The sequence below is a fragment of the Sus scrofa genome, chromosome 14, assembly GCF_000003025.6.
Source record: "Sus scrofa isolate TJ Tabasco breed Duroc chromosome 14, Sscrofa11.1, whole genome shotgun sequence".
Taxonomy (NCBI): domain Eukaryota; kingdom Metazoa; phylum Chordata; class Mammalia; order Artiodactyla; family Suidae; genus Sus; species Sus scrofa.
In genome coordinates, this window is record NC_010456.5 from 31,102 (window position 1) to 45,982 (window position 14,881).

The 14,881-nt window shown below is 47.5% G+C and overlaps 1 protein-coding gene across 1 annotated transcript; it reads left to right on the top strand.

Moving 5' to 3' along the window:
• Positions 7,012–14,146, top strand: LOC106505872 (pituitary homeobox 3-like). Its single transcript, XM_021073754.1, has 3 exons — positions 7,012–7,142; positions 8,606–8,919; positions 12,689–14,146. The coding sequence occupies exons 1-3, from the start codon at positions 7,130–7,132 to the stop codon at positions 13,766–13,768; spliced, it is 1,407 nt and encodes a 468-aa protein (XP_020929413.1). The 5' UTR covers positions 7,012–7,129; the 3' UTR covers positions 13,769–14,146.

Genomic DNA, 14,881 nt, shown 5'->3' on the forward strand with positions numbered 1-14,881 from the left:
AGAAGGAAGGAAGGAAGGAAGGAAGGAAAGATGAAGTTTAGAGGATTTTTTCTAAATTTTCCAATGTCAGGGAGCAAAGAAGGGGGGAGCCAGAATCACAACAAAATATACCTGACCCCAATTCCACATGCCACCTCTTGGAAGGAAAGGGAGAGGAGTGGGTTGTGGAGAGAAAGGGAGAGAAAGGAAAAAGTGGTGTTAATTTTAGCCAAGTGTGAGAAGCATGGGGTCCTGAGGGTCTTACACGGGCCTTAATGAAGATGTGCATGAAAATAAGCTTTTTGGCACTGGGAACTATATCTAGTCACTTATGATGGAGCATAATAATGTGAGAAAAAAGAATGTATATATGTATGTGTGACTGGGTCACCTTACTGTACAGTAGAAAATTGACAAAACACTGTAAACCAGCTATAATAGAAAAAACAAAAATCATTAAAAAAAAAAAAAAAAAAAGAGGAGTTCCCATCGTGGTACAACGGGAAAGGAATCTGACTAGGAACCACGAGGGGTTTCGGGTTTGATCCCTGGCCTCGATCAGTGGGTTAAGGATCTGGTGTTGCTGTGAACTGTGGTGTGGGTCACAGATGCATCTCGGATCTGATGTGGCTGAGGCTGTGGCACAGGCTGGCAGCTGCTGCTTCAATTGGACCCCTAGCCTGGGAACCTTCATATGCCGTGGGTGTGGCCCTAAAAAGAAAAAAAAGAAAAAAAGAAAATAAGCTTTTTGATTCCCTCTCAATCACCCTCAATTTTCATCTCTCTCTCAAACAACCTTTTGTCCCTTCTATTTTCATGTATGGCTGTCATGATTTTTGAAAATTTGCCATGATTCTTAGAATACTAACCTCAAATAATCAACAGATATTTATGGATTTATAACCATGTTACAAATTCTGTCATTTCTTGTGGGAAAAACATTAAATAATGTGTGTCTAACATACTTCAAGTGAATAAAATACATAATTTGGGATAGACCAATTCATTGTCAAAAGTCTTTGGAGGTAAAGATAAAACTTCCTTAATTTTGTTGCCTCTGTTTCTGTTATTCTCTAAAGGAATCTGGAGCCTTGACTTTCTCCCATGAGGCTCACCGAAACTTCTTTTCTTGTTGTCGTCTTTTTAGGGCTGCACCCGCAGCATATGGAAGTTCCCAGGCTAGGGGTGGAATTGGAGCTGTAGCTGCTGGCCTAAACCACAGCCACAGCAACAAAGGATCCTTAAGACACTGAGAGAGGCCAGGGATGGAACCCACATTCTCATGGATACTAGTCAGGTTTGTTACCACTGAGCCACAACAGGAACTCCTCATGGAAGCTTCTTGAAAGTCATAAAGGAATAGTATTTGTCTTGTTCATGGAATTATCTTCAGGACCTTGCCTAATATCTGGCACCTCATAGGTACAGTGGTACTACTTAGCAATTAAGGGCACAGACCTCCAGGAGTTCCCCCTCGTGGCTCAGGGGAAATGAACTTGACTAGTATCCATGAGAACACAGGTTCGATTCCTTGCCTCACTCAGTGGGTTAATGACCCAGCCTTGCTGTGAGCTGTGGTATAGATTGCAGACACAGCTCAGATCTGGCAATTCGACCCCTAGCCTGGGAACTTCCATATCCTGTGGGTATGGCCCTAATAAACAAAAAACAAACAACAACAACAAAAAAGAGCACAGACCTTGAAAGCCACTTAAGAAATAAAATATGAGCCAGAGAAAGACAAGCATCAGATGATATCACTTATATGTGGAATCTCAGATATGATACAAATGAACTTATTTACAAAACAGAAACAGACTCAGTCATAGAAAACAAACATAGTTACCAAATGGGAATTGGGGGGATAAATTAGGAGTTTGGGACTAGCAGATCCAAACTACTATATGTAAAATAGATAATCAACAAGTCCCTACTGTATAGCACAGGGAAATATATTCAATATTTTTTAATAAACTATAATGAAAAAGAACATGAAAAAGAATATATATTCAATATACATATTGAATCTCTTTGCTATATACTTGAAACTAACACATTTTGAATTAACCATACTTCAATTTTAAAAGTCAATCAGCTTTTAACCTTGAAAAAAAATGATTGAGTCACATAAGTAATTTTATTTGTTTGTTTTTTGTCTTTTTAGGGCCATACCCTTGGCACATGGAAGCTCCCAGAGTAGGTGTTGAATCGGAGCTACAGCTACTGGCCTGCACCACAGCCAGAGCAATGCTGGATCCCTGACCCACTGAGAGAGGCCAGAGGATGGAACCTGCACATCATGGATACTGGTCAGATTCATTTCTGCTGTGCCACAACAGGAACTCGGGCATACGTAATTTTAAATTTATTTAAATTTAATTTTTTAATTTTATAATTACCATGTTAAAAAGGTAAGAAGAATCAGGTGACATTGATTTTAATACTATTTTTTTTTTTTTTTTTGTCTATCATCTTTTTAGGGCCACACCTTTGGCATATGGAGGTTCCCAGACTAGGGGTCCAAGCAGAGCTATGGCCGCCGGCCTAGGCCACAGCAACAGCAACGCAGGATCCAAGCCTCGTCTTCGACCTTCACCACAGCTCACAGCTACGCCAGACCCTTCACCCATTGAATAAGGCCAGGGATTGAACCCACAACCTTGTGGTTCCTAGTCAGATTCATTTCTGCTGCACCACAACAGGAATTCCCCAATAATACGTTTTCTTTTGCCCCAAATGTTATTGTTTCAATTATGCAACAGGTATAAAAATCATTGATCTGATTAAACAAAATTATTTTAAGGCAGGACAAAATTTTAACATAAACTTTTCTGTGCTGTTTGAACCATGATTCCCTCTGCTTTAGTGTGCATTGTGCATCTGAACTCCTCATAAGCTAGATCCCCTTAGAAGCCACAGGAATGCCTGCTCACCAAAAACAAAACAAACAAACAAACCAAAAAAAAAAACTCACCAATTTTCTCCCAGCTCCAGCAAGTTAACTCCTTAGGAGATAACATTCCGGTCTCAATTCTCTAAGAGGCACGATGACTCACTGCTTGCCGTGTTCAATTACGTAAACTGTCAATGTGTTTGATCTATAACCCCTTGTCCCACAAACTTACCTCACTGCTCCTTGACCTCTAGTGGGTGGAACAGTCCTCAGAGCTCTCTGAGACTGTCTCCTGGGTTATAATCCACAGGTTGGCTTGAGTGAAAAATTCCATTTCATTCTTAGATCAGCTGTTGATTTTTTTAATGATTTTTATTTTTTCCATTATGCTTTGTCAATTTTCTACTGTACAGCAAAGCGACCCAATCGCATGTACATAAATATATTCTTTTTCTCATATTATCCTCCATCATGCTCCATCACAAGTGACTAGATATATTTCCCAGTGCTATATAGCAGGGTCTTATTGCTTAGACATTCCAAAGGCAATAGTTTGCATCTATTGGCCCCAGATTCCCAGTCCATCCCACTCTCTCCCTCTCTCCCTTGGCAACCACAAGTCTGTTCTCCAAGTCCATGGTTTTCTTTTCTGTGGAAATGTCTATTTGTGCCATACGTTAGATTCCAGATAAAGTGCTGTCATATGGTATTTGTCTTTCTCTTTCTGACTTACTTCCCTTGGTATGAGAGTCTCTAGTTCCATCCATGTTGCGCAAATGGCGTTATTTTGTTCTTTTTTGTGGCTTAGTAGTATTCCATTGTGTATGTGTATGTGCATATATATATCACATCTTAATCCAAACATCTGTTGGACATTTAGGTTGTTTCCATGTCTTGGCTATTGTGAATAGTGCTGCAATGACCATACAGATGCATGTATCTTTTTCAAGGATATATGCCCAAGAGTAGGATTGCTGGGTCACTTGGTACTATGTTTAGTTTTCTGAGGTATCTCCATACTGTTTTCCATAATGGTTGCACCAATTTATGTTCCCACCAGCTGTACAGGAGGGTTCCCTTTTCTCCACACCCTCTCCAGCATTTGTTATTTGTGGACTTACTGATGATGGCCACGCTGACTGTTGTGAGATGGTACCTCACTGTAGTTTTGATTTGCATTTTTCTAATAATCACTGACATTGATTACTTTTTTCAAGGACAGAGCTATTTCACATCCTGTGTTTTGTGCTGAGGGTCCAATATACAGTGTGTGTTTTACATTCACAGCATACCTCAGTTTGGATTTTCTGCATTCGGTGCCCAAAAGCACATGGGGCTTGCAGCCACTGCATTAGACATAAACACCCTACAGCCTGTTTCAGAGGAGGAAAGAGGGCAGCAGTTTACTGCCGAAACTGGCTTAAATCCCAGGGCTGTGCCTTCCAAAGGGTCTGGACTTGGCCTCCACTCTTGAGGAAATGGGCATGAGGTTGGTTTCAGGGACCAATTAAAACATGGGCAGGTCTCCGCCCAGAGAGCCCTGGATCCCTTGAGCTCTGGATGCTCCTTTTGTGGTATTGCCCACCACTCATCTCATTTCTGCTTCCATCTATCCTTGCCTATTACAAGGCTTGAGTTTCTCCCATTTCTTTTTTCTTTTTTTGCTTTTCAGGGCTGCACGGCGGCATATGGAATTTCCCAGGATAAGGGTCTGATTCGAGCACGCTTACACCACAGCCACAGCAACGCTGGATCTGAGCCCCATCTGCAACCTACACTACAGCGGCGGCAATGACAGATCCTTAACCTACCGAGAGAGGCCAGGGATCAAACCCACAACCTCATGGTTCCTAGTAGGATTCGTTTCCACTGTGCCACGGCGGGAACTCCTGATGCTGAGCCTTTTCGAGCAGAGCACGTCCTTCATGGACACACAGCTTTGGAGAAAATTTCTGACCAGAACTGATGCAAATGGAGAGCCGTGTAGGACTGGGAAGCATTCTGGGTGTTTGGTCTGCTTCTCCTCTCTGCAGGAAGGAGACAGGCCAGCCAAACTCGCCCTCAGAGCAGACCAGGAGGATGGTGCCCATGTGTCTCTGAGCTTCCTGGACTGCAGAGCAAGAACCAGGTTGCTGAGATGGAATTCTCCAAGAGACCATCAGGAAAGTGCCATGTGGTATTTCAGGGCTGTCCTCTTGGCAGCTTTTTTTTTTTTTTTTTTTTTTGTCTTTTTAGGACTGCACCCGCAGCATATGGAAGTTCCCAGGCTAGGGGTCCAATCAGAGTTGTAGCTACCAGTCTACACCACAGCTACAGCAATGTGGGATCTGAGCCTTGTCTGTGACCTGCATCACAGCTCGCGGCAACACTGGATCCTTAGCCCAAGCAAGGCCAGGGATCAAATCCGATCCTCATGGACACTAGTCCAGTTCGCTACGCTGTGCCACAACAGAACTCCCCTGGCAACTTTTTTCCCCCTTTTGCCATGCCTGAGGCACCTGGAAGCTCCTGAGTCAGGGAACAAACCCACACCACAGCAGCGACCCAAGCCACAGCAGTGACCACACTGGATCTTCAATCACTAGGCCACCAGGGACCTCCTTGGAAATTTTCTTTTTCTTTTTTTTTTTTCCTTTTTTTTTTTTGTTTTTTTGTTTTTTAGGGCCACACTCATAGCATATGGAAATTCCCAGGCTAGGGGTCTAATCGGAGCTGCAGCCGCTAGCTTACACCACAGCCACAGCAACACCAGATCCAACCATGTCTGCAACCTACACCACACCTAACAGCAATGCTGGATCCTTAACCTAGTGAGTTAGTCCAAGGATTGAATCCACAACCTCATGGTTCCTAGTCAGCTTCATTTCTGCTGTGCCACGATGGGAACTCCAGAAATTTTCGAAAATACTTCCCACTCTACTTCTTAATATCAGGATCTTTTCAAGGCTCCTCTTGCTACTTAAATCTTTCTGCTCAGGATATATTTTGGTGGAAATAATTTTTCTTTTTCTGAGGCGATCCCAAATTATTCCAGCCAGAAGAAAAACAAGACAATACTTTGGAGCTTGAAAGGAAACAAGGGAAGGTGGTTAAAATGTGATCCTAACTAAGGACCCACCCTGCTAATCACCCAAGTGAGATCAGCCAACTCTGCTGTGCAGTTTCCCCCTTCTCCTCTCCTGGTACCTGCAGGTTGGGGGCAGTTCTCAACCTATCATGCTTTCTATTTCCCTGGCTTTACATGCTGCTCAAACCCCCACCACTTCCTCAGTCCCCTGGGATTTAGGAGGATTTAGGAAAAGGGGGCCCTGATATTCAGCATAAAACTGTCTAAACCTTGACTCATGACCTTCTGTGTGCTTAGTAGGCATAGCAGCAGCTTTCCTTTTTTTTTTTTTTTTTTTGTCTTTTTAGGGCCACACCAGTGGCATATGGAGTTTCCCAGGCTAGGGGTCAAATCTGGGGCTGTAGCTGCTGGCCTACACCACAGCTATGGCAAGGCCAGATCCGAGCCACATCTGCGACCTCCACCACGGCTCATGGCAATGCCAGATCCTTAACCCACTGAGCGAGGCCAGGAATCGAACCTGCATCCTCATGTTTCCTAGTCGGATTCAATTCCACTGCGCCAGGATGGTAACTCCCACAGCAGCAGCTTTCATAGCAGCTCTTTTGGCGATTAAAATGCTACAAGCTATAATTCGGAAGACTGCAAAACGGAAGACCAGTACCAGGTTTCTTAGTAACTGAGGGACTCAGCCTGAAGTTTACTACTGGGGACTGTTTGCTCTACAGCATACAGGCCGGAGGGGCGAAATGGGAGGGCAAAGGGGTCGTTTCCTTTTCACTCTGTAACTAATTGATTTGCCCTCGTGCGCCTCAAGATGACACTCATTGATGGTCTGTGCAGTATGGCCTACGCTATTTTGCAGCTGTGCTGGGCATATTACATCAAGTTCCTTACTCCCTGATGTAGCACGCACCATCTTGCAAAGGCCTAGAAGCTCCGCGCTCGGAAAACGTGCGCTGGGAAGCAAAGCCGGAAGAGTGCGGCCGCAGCGGCGCTGCTCGCCGAAGTCCAATCAGAGAAGATCCCATCAAGGGAGGGGAGCCTTACAAAGTGTTAAAAAGGGCTTTAACTGGGTGGGTCGCTCCAGTGCGTCTACAGGACTCGGGGAAGGAGGGAGGCAGTTCTTGGTCATCAGGCGTCCCTTGCTCATTAGGAGACCCTTGCTCGTCAGGAGACGCATCCTAGTCATGTCTTCAAAGGGTGAGTCCTTGGCGGAGTTCCATGGTGGCTCAGCGGGTTAAGGGCGTGGTATTGTCACTTCTGTGGCCCTGGTTACAACTGTGGCATGGGGTCCATCTCTGGCCCGGGGAACACTGACATAGCCAAAAATGAAAAGAAAAAAAAAAAGTGAATCCTTAGCAGGAGGGCCTGCGTGGGCAACGGGCCAATGGTAGGTGAGGCTGGGCAGCGGGTCTGGGCAGGGCTTACCTGGAGTGAATTGAAATTTTCTGTTTGCTGTGACATTTGGTGCTGAGACTTGGAAAGGGGAAAGCTAACCAAACCAGACCCTAAAACGGCCTTGGAGAAGGAGCTCAGGGTGGCCTTTGTCACCGGTGGCGGTACAGTGCATTTTCTTTTTTTTTTTTTTTTTTTTTTGCCATTTCTTGGACCCCCCCCCCCCCGCGGCATATGGAGGTTCCCAGGCTAGGGGTCCAATCGGAGCAGTAGCCACTGGCCTACACCAGAGTCACAGCAACGCAGGATCTGAGCCGCTCTGCAACCTACACCACAGCTCGCGGCAACGCCAGATCCTTAACCCAGGGATCGAACCCGCAACCTCATGGTTCCCAGTCGGATTCGTTAACCACTGCGCCACGACGGGAACTCCATGCATTTTCAATTCACAAGTGTGGAAAATTCCCCCCCACAGGGAGGGGCAGTGCTCCAGAACTCCAAGGTGGGGAGAGAGGGGAAGGGAGCCTTGCTTGGCCTGGTATTTTGCTCATTTTTTCATCATGAAGTCAATTCCATTGAGGGCTGAGCCAGTGGCGAGTCCATCTTGGGGGCCCAAGTCTAAGACTGAGGGCGGGGGAGCTTCTTCAGATCACAACGGGAAATGCAAATGTTAATGTATAGAAATTCCCAGATGTTAGATTTTTCTTAGATGACATTTCCTCGTATTCGTTTATTTATTTATTTTTATTTCCTGGTTGTAGTTTTTGACATCTCCTAATATGTGTGTTTGGGGTCCTTGTTTAGGTGGCAGATACATGTTTGTAGGGTCTTGACCCATCTGGGCATACCCAATACCCAGGCCAGTATCTGGACCTGTGCATTGAGTTGTAATTATAGTTTATATGGCAGATGCCCCCAAAAGGTGTTCAGGGTGCATTGACTTCTGCGGTGTCTGAAAGACATGTGGCTGGGAGCCCTGAGTTGGGAGCCGGTTCTGCCTCCATATTTCATGAGATTCCTGGGGCAGGGCACGGTGGGGGGGGGGGGGACCAGCAGCCAAATATTCGGAGCAGTCCTGGGAGAGCTCTGCAAAGGGGCCTAAGCTTTATGCCTGGAAACAAAATCCTTGTCGGAAGGCTGCAGGTTCTACACTGACCTGAACTTCCAGGAGCAAGTCAGAAGGGTGCGTGGAGGTGGATAGGTCAAGTGTGAACCTAAATGTGAGGCCTGAGACCAAAGTCTCTTTTCTTATTCTCTATCTGTCGCAGAGCCCCAAGATGGCCCAGAGCCCCAAGATGGCCCAGAGCTTCAAGATGGCCCAGAGCCCCAAGATGGCCCAGAGCCCCAAGATGGCCCAGAGCCCCAAGATGGCCCAGAGCTTCAAGATGGCCCAGAGCCCCAAGATGGCCCAGAGCCCCAAGATGGCCCAGAGCCCCAACAAGGCCGGAGGCGCAAGAGAACCAGGTTCAACAAGAACCAATACAAGATTCTTATTGATGCCTTTGAAGCTGACGCTTACCCTGATATTAATGTCCGAGTAGAACTCGCAAATCAAATACAAATTCCTGAGCCAAGAATCCAGGTAAAAGCATAAATCTGTGCTCTTCCAGAGGAGGGTGGATCTGGGTGAGGAATCAATGCATGTATTTTAATACTGGCTTAAGAAACTCTTAATCCTCTTAATATCCATGCAAGGTGGGCATTATCATCCCCATTTACCGGATTAGGAAAACAAAGGTGTCGTAATTTAGGTTACTACTTTGGCAAGGGGTAGAGTCTAAACTGGCTTCTATGGGTTATACTGTCAAATATTTACTATATTAGACTTTGAAACTGAGAAACTTCAAAATATTTGCTAATTTATTAAAAATAACAATAATAAACTCATTGCTTGTTAATTTAAGTAACTATCTTTCAAGAAAAGCAACCACAGGAATTCCTGTTGTAGCTCAGCAGGTTACAAGCCTGACTATTATTCATGAGGACATAAGTTCCATCCTTGGCCTCACTCGGTGAGTTAAGGATCCGGCGTTGCCGTGAGCTATGGTGTAGGTTGCAGACTCAGCTCAGATCCTGTGTTACTGTGGCTGTGGTGTAGGCTGGCAGCTGCAGCTCCAATTTAACCCCTATCCTGGGAATTTCATATGCCATACCTGCAGCCCTAAAAAGACAAAAAAAAAAAAAAAAAAGAAGAAAAAAAAAAGAAAAAAGAAAAGAAGAAAAGCAACTACATTATCAAAGCCAGAAACTGATGTAGTGAGAGGAATGGTAGTACAAGCAGGCTTCTCAGTTTGCTTTGCATTCCCTTTGCTGCAGCGGGTCTGGAGCCCTCCAGGAATCACTGAGAGAATAGGAAGCAGGCAAAAGAGCAAAGGCATATCACATCTGGGTGTTGTATTGTTAAAAAAAAAAAAAAAAAAAAAAGGGTTTGACCTCACAGGGATTTCCCCAAAGATGGCTGGAGGTCCGGGGTCCAGAACCCTTTGGACCTCTGGGTCTCAGCCTTGCCAGCACGCTGTAATCCCTCTTAGATGGGGGAGGGGGGTGAAGAGTGGGGTCCTTGTTTCAGCCTCCAGGAGGTCTGCAGGATGAGTCTGGGCGCAGCCTAGGATTGGGAGTTTTACCTCTCCCCCCACCCCCAGCTGATTGAAGTGTGAGGTCCTTTGAGAACCATGCTCTAAATGAAATTCAAGTCTCTGGGAGTAGAGCTGAAATATCCACAGGTTGTTTGGAAAGCCTCCCAGGTGGTTCTGATGTGCAGCTGGGATCGAAGTCTCTGTTCTGGACCAGTGCTTTTCAATCCTAGACGAACAAGGTCCCATCGCAAAGTTTGATCCAGACTCTCTGGGAGCGTGTCCCCTGGCATTATAGAACTGTTAGGTGACTCCAGCATGCTGCTCACCCCTAGCCCTTCACCCTACATTGACGGCTGGGGTTCAGCCTGGGCCCGGGGAGTTCTGCTATCTCCTCAGGTGGTTCTCATGTGCAGCACCATCTGAGTTACCCCCTAGCATTCTGCAGCTCCTAGAGTCCCCTAGTCCCACCATTTCTTATCCAGTCTCTTTCAAGTTGTGTGATAAAGATGGTGGAATGAATCTGAGGCCACTGGAGTAGGAACAAAGATCCCTTGAGTTTTTCTAGGTGTCAGGTGCTCAAGAGTTTGATTTTTCAAAAAAAAAAAAAAAAAACTATGTAACCCCAGAAATAAACCACAGCCCAGAGGGAGGAGGGTTACAGAAAACACCGGGTACTGATAAGGAGCGATAAACTTGGATGGTGAGGGCTGTGGGGAGTCCTATTTTTTGAAGTGGTAACTGGGAGTTCCTGCTGTGGTGCAGCGGGTTAAGGATTGAGTGGGTCCCTACTGTGGCGCAGGTTCCATCCCTGGCCCAGGAACGTCTGCATGCTGCGGGTGCAGCCAAGAAAACAAAGGTGGTAACTGAATTTTTCCAAATTTTCATATCTTTCCTCTGAAGCACCTCCCCACCCCCGCCCAGGTGTTCCTAACTTTACAATGCAGTGAACAAGGATATAGAAAAAACTTTGTGATGACCCTAAGCAGGTGACTTTTAGACTTGAAAGCCTCCAGCAGCCTCTTATCAACTGACCTGGGGAACCTCACTCTGAGGGAGGGGCAGGCAGCCCACAAGGACTTGATCACAGCCAGAACTGACTTGCCTGTCATTTCCTATCAAGCATCATATGAGCCAGTACAACTTCATAACCACTTGCAGGCAAAAGCCTTGGCCCCAGAAGTTCAGTAAATGGTCCTGGGATTCCTGTTACAGTTTAAGTAGCTCCTGGAGCCAGATGGGAAACCCTGAAGTTCCAACAGCTCAGCTGCGCATCACTCAAGGGGCACCTGGGAGGCACCCTAGTAAATCCAGAGGGGCTGGCAAAGTTTGCTGGTTGAAGATCAGATTAACATTTGCAAGGGCCCTGGGGAAGAAAAGCTGGATTAGTTCAGGTGCAGTCAGCACCCTGGCTGGAGCTGGGCTTGACCTGGGGGCAGGGTGTGTACAGCAGGGTACAAAGCTGGAGTTTGTAGGACTGGGCCTTTGTCTTATAATTTTCATGGAGGAGTTTTTTTTTCTTCTGAATTGGGAAGAAAGCAGGTGTGGAAGTTTTGTAGTTCCCCTACTGCTCAGTTCTATCTTCTGGGCTTGCCTGGTAGCTGGGCCTATCAAGAGGCTGCTGTTGTGTTCCTGGAGAGCAAAGGCGAGGCCCTGGCTGAGCTGGAGCAGGGTGAGGGGTGGGAGAGCCCACCAGGAAAGGGGAGTCTAGTCCTAAAGTGGAACCCATCTCAAAGCAAGGGGGAGGCCTGCCTGGAAATGGGGAAAGAGGAGGACCGCCTGTGTTTGGGCAAAAGATAGGAGCAGGACTGACAGGTGTCCTGTTCGCAAGACTCACCTGGCCTGAGGTAAGGTGGGGAGAGGATCCACAGAGGAACTGATATTTTAAGATCTACTCTCTCAGCAACTTTCAAGTTCATGTCACCGTGTTATTAGCTATAATCACCATGTTGTATATTAATTAGACCCCCAGAACGTGTTAATCTTATGACTAAGAGTTTACACTCTCCGACCAGCGCCTCCCCATTTCCACTGGCAGGGGGGGGGGGGGGGTTGGATTCTTTGAAAGGCCATCTGGATTATAGCAGGTGAATTGTAGTTGGCAGAAGAGAAGGGGCGGGAGTGAACATACAAGCAAGAACTGGAAAACTGGGCGTTCCCGTCGTGGCTCAGTGGTTATCGAACCCTAGTAACATCCATGAGGATGACAGTTCCATCCCTGGCCTTGCTCAGTGGGTTTAAGGGTCCGGCGTCGCCGTGAGCGGTGGTGTAGGTCCCAGACATGGCTCGGATCCTGCGTTGCTGCGTCTGCGGGCATATGCCAGCAGCTACAGCTCCGGTTTGACTCCCCCCGGCCTGGGAACCTCCATATGCCGCGGGTTCGGCCCTTAAAAAAAAAAAAAGGAACTGGGAAACTGACGAAGAGGGGTGGGGAGGACCAGCGTTCCTTCGCAGCGGCTTCCACACTGTGTCCTGGCGAGAATCCGTGTGAGGGCGTGCGCATGTGCACTTGCATAACTTTGCTTTGCGGGCGATTTGCCCGGAAGGCAAGTTTGGGCCACACAGTGAATGGGTGGAATCAGCCTAGCCAAGGACTTGACTTTTATTCTAAGCTTTAGTGGTTTTGACACTTGTTTGACCTTAGGTCACATATTACTTGGTGGTGATGACTTCACAACTGGGCTTAACTGGAAAATGTCTCTTCCTCTCTCCCCTCGCCTCCCCCTGCCCCCGATCCCACCCTCACCCCACCCTCACCCCACCCCACCCACATCTCAGGTCTGGTTTCAGAACAGGAGAGCGCGAATTTCAATGAAGAATGCCCAGAAGATGAAAAAGCCCCACGTCGTTCCAGGACCCACTCAGGGGGAGGTCGGTGCCCCAGTTCAGCGTGGAAACGGCGACCCAGTTCCAGGATCCAGCCAGGGCGGACTTTATGCGCCAGTTCCAGAATCCAGTCAGGGTGGACTTTATGTGCCAGTTCCAGGATCCAGTCAAGGTGGACTCTATGCCCCAGTTCCAGAATCCAATCAAGATGGACTTTATGCACCAATTCCAGGACCCAATCAAGGTAAATTCTGTGCCCCCAGCTTCTCTTGCCAGCAGGGTCCTCTGGCAGCCCAGAGAGATGCCAGCCACTTCTGGAATCCAGAGGATATTCCCGGTCAAGCTATTTTCTTGGGGTATTTTGGTAACAGGGGTGTGAATATTGCCTTGCCCAACACAGAAATTCCAGCTGAAGAGCCTTCTGGAAACCCAAACTGCTCTTTCTTCTCAGGCTTCAGCCCCACTTTTCTTACCACTTCCCAACAGCCCTTTTCATGGGCAGAAGCTGGCAGTGCAGATTTGGGGGGCCTTGGGATGCCACTGGCTGGGAACCAGGCGCTGCAGGACTGGAGGCAGCATCCTCCTTCTGGTGAACAGCAATCATGGTGGAACCAGCAGCCTTCACCTCCACCTCTGCCAACAGCTGTGCGGGAGCCACAGGTGCCACCCCAGCAGCTGCTGTCCCAGAACCCTGAGGCCTGGGAGCCACCACAATCCCATTCACCCCTTCTGCCATTTCCAGCCTCTTCATCCCCTCAGCCACATCTGCCCCAGGCACATCTCGCTTCTCCTCCACGTCTGATCTTGCCTCAGGCCATCCGGGAGAGGTACCTGTGGGCCATAGGAGCCGTTTCCATCCCTACCTCCAACAAAGGACCTTGGTGGGACACCGTAGGGCATCCCAGGCCTCAGCCCCTGAGGCTATGGGAGCAACACTTGAAGCCCCTACGACAGCAAAGTGATGGAAATAACCTAAGTACGTGTGAGTTGATAGGAGACATTAAATCAGCTAAGGCTCATCTATACCTTTAATGCTATGCAAAATTGAAAGGCATTTGAAGAATTGTGTTCTTTCCCTTGGAGAGGTCTCCTAGCCATACTTCTCAGGAAATGAAGACGTCAGGATGGAAGGGCAGACAGTGCAACGGATATGGGCAGGCAGAGGACCCAGTGGGTTTCCTTAGATGAAAGGGAAACAGAGCTTTAAAAGCCCATCTGTCCTGTCTTTTATGGTTGAACAACATGGAGCACTTCAATTATTTTACAAACTGTGGAAGGGATGGAGGGATAGGGTGAGGGCTGATTTGTAGACATATATCCAGTCATCAATAAAAAGATGATGGCTATTTCTGTGCATCTGGAATGGATCCTCCCCCCACCCTCCTTTTTTTGGTCGCACCCACAGAACGTGGAAGTTTCCAGGCCAGGGATCAAACCCACACCACATTAGCGACCTGAGCCATAGCAGTGACAACACCAACATCTTAACCTACTGAGCCACAAGGGAACTCCAAATCCTCCCTCTCCTTTGTCTGCACAAGGGCCACTTCCCTCAGCCAGGCCATGGTGCTCCCTGCCAAGTCCCTGCTCCTCCCTGTGTCCAGCCCACAGTGGCTTCTTTTCTGGATGCCGAGCATGTCCCTGTGCCATGGCAAAAGTTTTCTGAAAGCAAGCCTGCCTCTCCCAACTCACCATGCAGGTTTAATACAAATCCCAATTCCCAATGTCAAACACATGGGTGTGCATAAAGAAATTGGAAGATGAATGAAATGCATCTCCTCTCTAGTTCACACCGTGTACCTACCCGTCCACACCGAGAGGGTGGGAGCGCACCTGTGAGGAGGAAGTCTGCTCAGCCAGGGGAACTGACGGATCGCTCGAGGTTGGGGAGATCTTGAAGACCCCTCTCATTCATCTGGGAGACCATACTTTGGGGTTATAGAGCCGCCAAAGTTAGCTTTACTGTATATAAATGGGGATCCAGTAGACGTCAGAGATGAACTCCAGAAGACTTAAATTGCCCTGCCCAGTCTCAAGAAAAACCAGGGTGGGGGTGGTAGGGTACAGTCTGTAAGGTGCAGTGGCTTCTTGGTGAGCTCAGATGGACTGGTTTATCCTCCTTTGTCGGGCCTAAGGAGGACTCCC